This window comes from Sinocyclocheilus anshuiensis, unplaced genomic scaffold (assembly GCF_001515605.1).
Source record: "Sinocyclocheilus anshuiensis isolate Anshui unplaced genomic scaffold, SAMN03320099.WGS_v1.1 scaffold647, whole genome shotgun sequence".
NCBI lineage: Eukaryota > Metazoa > Chordata > Actinopteri > Cypriniformes > Cyprinidae > Sinocyclocheilus > Sinocyclocheilus anshuiensis.
Window position 1 is genome coordinate 1,121,318 of NW_015552606.1, and position 10,154 is coordinate 1,131,471.

General features: G+C 38.0%; 1 protein-coding gene across 1 annotated transcript in view; it reads left to right on the forward strand.

Moving 5' to 3' along the window:
• Nucleotides 1–10,154, forward strand: part of LOC107665883 (thyroid hormone receptor alpha-like) — a 105,950-nt gene that overhangs the window by 44,496 nt on the left and 51,300 nt on the right. The window contains exon 2 of the mRNA XM_016456946.1: nt 8,695–8,944. Within this exon, the coding sequence (XP_016312432.1) occupies nt 8,889–8,944 (56 nt within the window). The 5' untranslated portion in view covers nt 8,695–8,888. The remainder of the gene's footprint in view (nt 1–8,694; nt 8,945–10,154) is intronic.

The window sequence follows — 10,154 nt, forward strand, 5'->3', positions numbered from 1 at the left end:
AATTGCTCTTTTAGTGTGCTGAAGCGCACAGGGGAGATGGCCGTCTGCAACACACACAGGGGTAGTGCAACCTGATGTGTGCAACCCACTCGACACGGGAAGAACCACCGCCGCTGAAGCGCCGTACCACCAGCACCAGAGCTTCCTAGAGCATGCTGAACTCATTGAGTTTCTCAGAAGCAGTAGTCAGGAGCAGAACGAAACAATCGCTCGGCTCCGAAGCGAAAAGCTGAATATGAGCTTCACCAGCTGCCTACTTATACTCACGCTGTGATCAGCGGCAGCTGGATGCAATAATCGCATGCCCAGTGTGCATTGGCTCGTTTAGTTACACTTGAAGTAGATTGGTCTCTCTAAGTGAGATCCCAATTCGTCGGTCATCTGACGTGACGTCGAGGGAACTAACAAGTATTTGTGTGATTATTAGTAGAGCCCGACCGATATGGGTTTTTTGGGGCCGATACCGATATTAGGGAGTAAAAAAAGGCCACTGCTGTGACCAGATCATTGATTCACTAAAAACTCGAGAACTCCCATCAGTCTGGCAGTGAATGAATCATTCAGATCAGTTTTGTGAGAAGAATCAACCAATTTATTAAAAGATTGGACTCAAAAGAGTCATTCATTCATGATTTGAATATTATGAATGAGAGTTAGGGCCAATGTCAATATTATCAATGAATAATGACAATCACATTTATGGTGATTTTTGGGGCCTCAGAGCAGGCCTCGTTGACTTTTATTACATTGAAAAAAGTGGCCAGAATAAAATAAATAAATAATTAATCTTTTGAGTTCTACAAATGACACTGTCAATCAGGTTTGGAACAACGGTTAGTTAATAATAGAGTAATAAAGTACTTGTATGTGTATGTGTGAGACACTTGATGTGGCTCCAATCACTTTTAATCAGCTTTGAATGTTCCCATAATTTTTTTTAAATCACACAGAATGAAGCATTTACAATGTCAAATTGCACAAGCATTTTAAACATATTTAATTAATTGCATGTATTTAACTTTGAAAGCCCTAAAAAGTAGGTCATTAGATGGAAAGCTGTGCATTCGGTCCATTCGGTTTTACATTGCGTCAGAGGAAGAGCAGTGCGCGATCTTCCACGATCTGAGGGGAAGTTCACAGCCTGACACTGAACATCCATCTGACTGCAGTGAGATCACTTGATAAGTTGCTAGACTCAAGCAATTCCTATTGGTATACCGTAATGAAAAATAAATGCTGAAGCATCCGTCTTAAAGTAAATCTCAGGTTTTTTATGCCTGACTGACTGGCCTTGTGAAAGATTAATGGACCATGATTTAGCTATGCACAAAGTCGGCATACCCACAGAGAGCTCGATTCGCCGAATCTTCCTTTTAACCACCTCTTGAGAACATCAAAGTTTTTTTTTGATTGATCCACCTTAGAAACAGCGAAATCGGGAGAGGAAAGCCTCTAATTTGTTTTTCAAATACAGTCACATTCTTGGCAGCGTCTTGACCCGTCTTTGCCAAAGGCATGGTTGAATGAGGGAGGAGGCCATGCGCTCTTTGAAGGGGAGTGTTTGTGTGTGTTGGGGAGGTAGCGTCAGTTTCCCACAATGCCCATCCTTTCCTCTTTTTTGTTTCCCCCTAAACATCCGTCTGTGCCTAAGGGAAGTGGCTTTGTCAGACTGACCTTATGCAAGATAACCATCGTCTCGCTGCATAGTCTCCTTCTTGCATTTGAGCAGATCCACCCCATTAATTTTCCTCATTCTTGAGCTAGAGAAGATGCTAAACAGACACAAGCTAAATTTCTCCTCAGATAAGATGGCAATTATTCAAACGCAATAAATGTCTGGGCTGATTAATATTGTAAAAAGCGTTGGATAGAAGGGGCTACATCTGCCAAAAGAAGCTCCCACCCTGTCCATCAGAAGAAATTCTACAGGTTCAGATGAGCAATCGTTGACTGTTATATATCTGCCTACCTGATGAATTGACTCACATTTGAAGTTAAAGAATTTTTTTTCAGATTGCACATTTTATGTGTTATTATATCTGTTCTCTATCTATACATTTAAAATTCAAACACATTATTTGTAAACAAAAACTGTGCAGTCCAAAAGGTGTATATTATATGTGACCCTGGACCACAAAACCAGTCTTAAGTGTCAATTTTTCGAAATGAGATTTATACACCATCTGAAAGCTGATTAATAAGCTTTCCATTGATGTATGGTTTGTTAGGATAGGACAACATTTGGCCGAGATACAGCTATTTGAAAATATGGAATCTGAGGGTGCAAAAAATCAAAATATTGAGAAAATTACCTTAAAGTTGTCCAAATGAAGTCCTTAGCAATGCATATTACTAATCAAAAATGAAGTTTTGATATGTTTACGGTAGGACATTTGCAAAATAGATTAATGGAACATGATCTTTACTTAATATCCTAATGATGTTTGGCATAAAAGAAAAATCGATAAGTTTGACCCATACAATGTATTTTTGGCAAATACAAATATACAAATATACCCCAGTGACTGAAGACTGCTTTTGTGGTCCAGGGTCACATATATGCATGCAATTTTACAATTTTAATTAACTGTTTGTATTTTATTATATTTAAAAACAAATCTGTATGGCTACATTTTCAGTGGCTATTACTCCAGTTTTCAGTGTTACATGATCCATAAGAAATTAATTATATATACTTTTATATATATATATTTTTTCATTATTATTATTTATTTATTTTTATTTATATATAATTTATTATATATATAATTTTAGCAATTTTATGAATGTATCATTTACTGTCATTAAATTGCATTATATCATATAGACCAGCATTATAACGGTCCATTGGCCAACCTTCCCAAAGATCTATACTGGTTGACCACACTTCTCTTTCAACTTTTCTGTTCTGTCCTTTTCTAAACCATTTCTCATCCATTCTTTGTAAACCTGACACATAGTAGTAACAACTACTAAAAGGTCAACTACCCAGAGACAATAATCAGGCATGTGGTGACTTGCAGAGGCAGTTTAACCAGCCATCAATCAAACAAATTTATCAGCTCTCTCCACCTAATGTAAATAGCAAATGCTGGGAAGGAGGACGAGTGAGGCAGGGTCCAATAGTAACACTTGCCAAGCACCAAATGAAACAAAAAAAGTGGCTTTGGTGAGTATGTTTTTATTTATTTATTTATTTATTTGTACTAGTATTTGACTAGTGTACGTTTATCTACAATACATAAAGGTTTTGCTTTTTTTTGTCTAAAAAGAACAATATATGTGACAAGATATTTCTTGCATTTAACCACCCAGATGAAAATAAATTCACAATGGGTCTCAGTGCCTGGTTGTAAGCTAAACCTGCCACCATCGCTATTTTAGAGGCTGTGCACAGATCTAATGGTATTTCAGGAACACAATCACAAGGAAGGTGTTTCTTCAGTTTTATTTTAACGTGAAGGTGCTACTCAGCAAGCATGCATGTGATTGGTGCATTAGATCTTTTAGTTAGTCTGAGATCGGCAATCAAGCAAAGTAGCATTTTTCAATCCCTTTGGCACAAGAAAATGCTCTTTTTCGAAGGCGGCAAGTTGATTGGTTATACAAGGATCTCTTTTGGCTTTGTCATCTTTGTGAAACATTCATTATAGGATGGTGTGCTCCGACTGGCGTAATGGCATCTGCACAGCGTGGCCTTCACTGAGATCATATCAAATCACAGTCTGGAATCTTTATCTCCTGAATCATCAGTGCTCTGTCATTAGCTGTTCATAAGTATAGCGGCCAACCTGTCAAATCCCACCAGATGAAAATGCCAGTCTTTTAACCATCTTAACATTTTTTAAAGATTTTTTAAAACTTACTGTGTAATTTAATTGTACTGTGGCTGTGATGTAAAAATGTTTATAGAAATATAATTGTAATTATAAAATAATTTTTCTATATTAGGAAGACTGGAGCCTTCTGTCCTGAATGAAACAAGAGAGAAAGAGTGAGAGAGATTGGCTAATTAACAGGCCGTTTCACTCTGCAACATACTAACTAATTATTCTTTTTCAGGCTGCTTTCAAACCAGCATTTTAAAGCATTGAATTAATGGCAAGAAGAAAGTAGGCAAACAGAGGAAGAGAGAAACAGAGTCCACTTTCTTCTTGCCAATTAAAAAGTTTTAGTGCCGCATTTGAGAATGCAGAAAACAGTGACAAACTTGCAGCAAGAAAAATGAGGCTGAAAACCTTACTCAGCTGCACCTGCTGCAGGTTTATATCCAATGTATGCACTGTGTCAACATATATGTCAAGCGTTGCCCTTCACACACACAGCATACCCACTCCCGCACACATTTGGCTTACGTACACAGGTGCAGTGTCAAAGATACCTGCAATGCTACACTTTAAAATTTATGTGGCCTTTGTGCATTTTTGACTCCCTTTGCACTTTTTACAACACACACACACAGACACTAAAACAAACAGTCATCATTAACAAACACCACCTCTGCTTTTTTTCCTTGTTTATGGCCCTATGCTGAATTAAACTTAATCTGCTGTGTTCTTTTTCTCGTTCTCTTGCTCCTGGTCTCCCTCCTGTCCCTGTTCTCAATCAGTTGCATGTTTAACAGGAGCCCTGCCTTGTAAAGCTACATTTATAGATCCCGTATGTTTGATTGTATGGGGCTTTATGACTTTGACCTTGACTGAACAGGAGGGAGAGGTGGACCTCCTACAGTATACAGGCGTGGGCAGCGACGAGACTGTCCGTGTGTACGTTTTAGCCATGTGGCTGTGATAATGAAGGGCTTTGTAGTTGACCCAAAATTCAATGATCATTTACTCACCCTTGATATGTTCTTGATAACCATGTGACTTTCTTTCTTCTGTAGAACACAAAAGGATATATTTAGCAGAGTGTCTAAGCTGCTCTTTTCCATAAGCCCTATTCAGACAATAATTGTTTCTCATTGGGGACATAAGGCATATAACTGCATCTCTGAGTTTACAGGAAGGGATCAATCAAAAAGTCATTTTATAAATCCTTTTTGATATTTAAAAAAACTTTGAACATGTGATGGGCCATGTGAAAAGTGCTTTTCCGTGTTTATAGAATCACAAAACTTGCCCCTCCACAGTAAATAAATTGTCATCTGCGTTTTATCACTGAGGAGTCAAAAAATATTTTTTTACAGATGTCACCATGAAAAATGTAAATTCTGATTTGTTCCTCATACAAAGTGGTTGTATGGCTTTTGACGATTTGAAAAATGAGGACTACTTTAGTTTTGTTTTATGAGCTTGATAGCCCTAGTCCCATCCACTTTTATTGTGTGAAGAGTGCAACATGAACTTTCTTCAAAACATCTTTTATTTTCCTGTACACAAGAAAAAGAACCATGGTTATGGTTATAAATACAGATTTATACAGATCTGCAATGAAATGTAAGTGACAAAAAAAATAAGACAGAACGTTTAATTTTGTTTGAACAATCCCTTCAAGGGCCATTCACCAATCAGGAGGCAGCATCACCATTTGAAGTACTGTATGAGCAGCTTCTCTTTCATAACTCATAATCATTGGAGACTAATTATTGTGATTAGTTGCAGCGGTCCCACCGAGTGTCACCAGTGTTTTGGTAATAACCCGCATAAAAACATTTTCATACACACACTTAACTCTACACACAATCGACGGGAACACACTTTAACACACATTAGCTGAACAGGCAGATGAAAAGGCCTTTTAGGCTGGCGAATATGTGAACAGGCAACTCCGATGAAAGATGATAGGCCAGCTGAGCATTAACTAATGCAGAACAAATGTCCTCTTGGCTTCATTGTCAAAGGATTGCGTCACACACTAGCCATGTGCTTGAATCACCAAGCACCTCTTCAGTCAGAATATGGGCCGTTCGGATGCGGCGATACGCAAGCGTATCCCTGCCGTATCAGCATACGAGTATCATGGAGTCCCGTTGCGGGTCTCAGCTCTGTGATTGTGCTTTGTCAAGCTTTGAGCTTAAGCCGCCAGATCCTTTCCTTTCTCTTCACACACAATAAAACGATCTAATTCCCCCCTCTGGTCCACAGCCACCCATTCATTGATGGATTCAGAGGGCCTGCACGGCATGTTCGGTTTCTGTTTGGGGAGTGCACTTAGTAACTGTGTGCATAATAGATACCAAAGAAACATCGATATACACTTACACATGCTCATCTGTCAGCAGATCACTTTGTGAATTTGCCTCGATATATCAGTTTTCACTTAAGATGCCTTTGAAGAGGAGGCCAGACAACTTTACTTTGAGGAAAGAATTGGGGCTGAGAGATACGGGCCAAAAATCTGTGTATTTTTAGGCTGATGGCAAATTTACAATATACATCTTGGTATTTTCTACAGACTAGGCTGAATGTACACTACTTCCACTTTTAGATGCAACATAATCATGGCATTCTATACAGATTAAATAGTTTCGCTGCTTATCTGATCCTTTAAATCTGGATAATCTCCAAATAACTAAACTAGGGCTGCAATTTGATTATTTCTTTAATTAATCAATTAATTACATTTTTTTTAAAGGACAGTTTTTATTTTCTGTATTTATTAAAAAAATATGATGATGAAAATATGAATTTATTTGTGTAGTCTAGGCTGTACATTATGTGCAAAAAAAAACTGGTAAGAGGTCGAAGGAACACACTTTCACTCATCTGAATATAATAATTATATTACACTAGTCCTTTACAGTTACTGCTCTCATAAAAATACAGTTGCTTGTGCCACATTTAGATTTTTAAACCTACATATAACATATAACAACAAATATTTTAGTAAAAGCTATATAAAAATGTGTATTTTACTCAGAATTATTGTGCTCCCTTTCTATTGCGCTTGTTTGACATGAAGTCTGTGAAGTTTAGCATAGACTCACTTGCTGTCTGGACAAGCCTTTATGCAAAATGGAAATACTCATGTGACTTCCTTGCATTTAGAGGTGAGAATATAACTTGAAACATAAGTTATGCACTGAGGAAAACACGTCTCAAACTGCACACTGTATCTGTTAGCACATGTATCTGGCAGAGCACCTGACAGGGCAAACTGAGTTTAAGTAAATGCTCATGAGCAAGCTTGAAGTCCTTAATATAAAGCATGTCTCATGTTTAGGACTATTTGGATCTTTCCCCGCAGCTGCTCACTCTGTGCCCTTACTTTTTTCAGATGCACTCACAACATCAAAACTACTGTATTTCAATGTACTTTAAACAGTATTGTCTTATTCTTTATTGTTTTTGAAAATATATCGGTGTACATTACAAAGTTGGTATACCACCCAGTTCTTAAAAAAAAAAAAGAAATCCCCGGATCAGTGGCTTTTTTTTTTTTTTTGGCTCATTGTCTGACCTCATTGACCTGTGACGAAAACAAAACAGAGACTAAGTTTGGATTCCGATTAGTTGTGTTGCTAAATCTCTAATTTGCTCGTACACGTCGACTTCCTTTGTCTAATCTCATCTATTATATTTAGACTTGTGTGTCAAATTCAGTACAGTCTGCATACACAAATAAGTCTAAACACACAGTTAAAAGAATGGAAGCGACGACATATCCAGGTGAAATGACCATTTAAATGATCCAGCTCATCAGAATCAAGTAGCCTGTGGAATCGAGATCATCGTTTTTCTCAATATCCCACCACCTAATCCAGATTATTGAGGCAGTCGAGGCCTTGCGATTTACACAGGTTTTAAGACGCATTGTTGCTGCCAAAGAAGTGAAAGAGCAGCCTAGCGGTGCACGTGAGCTCCTGGGTTTTTACAGGGTAAAGGGAGAGATGGAATTAGGGCCCTCCTAATCGAAATTGTTTCTTGGAAAGTGTGCTTGCTGTCTCCAGTGAGCCGGCTATGGTCTGGAGAGCCCATGGGAAGCATATCACATGGGACAGACAGCTAAAAGAGGAGGGGGTGCACACACATTTGACACTCAGTTTCAGACTAGAATGTAGACCAGAGTTATGATACTGGAATATGTATGTATTTATTTATTTATCTATTTTATTTTATTATTTTAAAATAAATTATTTACTATTTTATTATATAAAAAATATATACAATTGACTAAATCCACTATAGTGAGATTTGCCAAAGTTTGTGAGGGTCATGCCATTATTTTTGCATGGCATTATGTTTTAATACAGTGATACAAGATTACTTTTATTTGTAAACTCTCAATATTTGTGATCCTAGTGGTGAAAATGCTATGAAGATAAAAACAAATAAAATATATAAATTATAAATAAATATTAAAATATATAAATTTTAAATACATGAATTATAAATAAATTAAAAAATATTTAGCTTCGCATATACTTCTTAGTTTGTATGGAGCCCCATAAAAAATATGAGATCAGATGAACAATTATATCTCATTATAATTGCCTTCCAGATAACCTTTTTGTTTGCTCACAAAAGTTTTGCACTCCCCCAAGAAACTTCACCTGATAAACTTTGAATTCACTCACAAAAGTTTTGCGTTCCCCATGAAACTTAGTGTTAGCTCGCAAAATTTTGCGTTTCCCCAAGAAACTTTATGCTACTCACAAAAAATGCAAAAGTTTTTTAATCACCGTAAGTTATTGCAGCATTCTGCATTGATTAGAGCACATGCTAACTTTGATTCTCTCTTTTTTTTTCTCAGACCTCATCACATATTGCTGCATTATCACTGGCCGTCTGAGTTGGAGAGTGAGGTGGGGTTGGTTTGCGAGCATCGCTCCGCAGAGCTGTCCGATGACTGTCTGACTCATCACATCCCGCGAATGACAGGCGTGCATTCGAGGGTGGGGCCCACCTCAGTCTCACATGATTGGCTGCTGGATGGAAATAAGGTGAATGGAACACATGCCCAAGGAGCAGGACCCAAATCAGTCAGAGGGAGAAGAGAAACGGTGAGCCTTTTAAGAACTGATCTCAGAAGAGAATCCAGACACATTAGTGGAGCTACAACGTTAGTCATGATGAAGTTGAGTTAGTATAGTATGTCTTGGTATAAAGTTGCCCGTACTCCTTGCTTCTTCTGTGTGTGTGTTTATCGAATTTTATTTCACGTAGTGACGCTTTGGGAAACTCAAATTTTCTGGTCAATGCACAGTCTCCTACATAATTCAGTTTTCCCGGTAACTGGCTCCATTTGTGTGTGTACATCTGACAGTGAGTGTGGTGCTGGCTCTACGCCGTGCTTTTGAGTCTAAAGGCAGACGCTGAGAGAGCAGGCTTTACCTCAGCATCTACTCTGCACACACATTTTATATAAGGTCTGGAGCCGGCAGGAAAGTTCGCTAAAGCCTTATAGAATGCCTGTTACTGTCCAGCACACTCTCAAACCTTACATGCAAACAGACACACACACACACACACACACACGTGTATACGCTGCCGTGTAGGCATTTGGTTTAGCAGGATGGCACAGACTGCCCCCTCACGTTCTAAAAAAAGAGTTTGTTTTAGAGCCAATAGCAGTGTTTCTGCCAGTTAGCGAAACACATCATTCTCAGTGTATGTGTGTGAAATGTCTGTGTCATCTGTCCTTGAGCGATTGCTTTATTTAGCACATCTATTGTTGCTTTTCTGCTTCTCTGATCACAGATACCTAATGATTTGTTGATAGGTGTGTTGTTACTGTGTCACAAATGTCGACTAGTTGGCAGGTGGTGAGGTTGATTAGTGAGGTTGACTAACATATGTTTTTCCATTTACAGCACCACAAAATGTTATATAGGGGCAGTCATGGCATAATGGTTAGAGAGTCAGACTTGTAACCCAAAGGTCACGCGTTCGAGTCTTGGTACCGGCAGGGATTGTAAGTGGGGGGAGTGAATGCGCTCTCTTCCACCCTCAATACCATGACTGAGGTGAGACCCTTGTCAGTTTCAGTTTCAAGGCTTTTAGTAGTTTCAATTTAGTTTTTATTTCATGAGCATATATATTTTTTTATATATTTTTTTAATTCTTTTAGTTTTAGTTTTTGTAATTCAGTTTTAGTAATTGAGGAATCACCAAAACATTTGGAAAATTATTTATCTAAAATCCCCAAGACCTTTAAAGGGTTGGTTCACCCAAAAATGAAAATTCTGTCATTAATTACTCTCCCTCATGCCG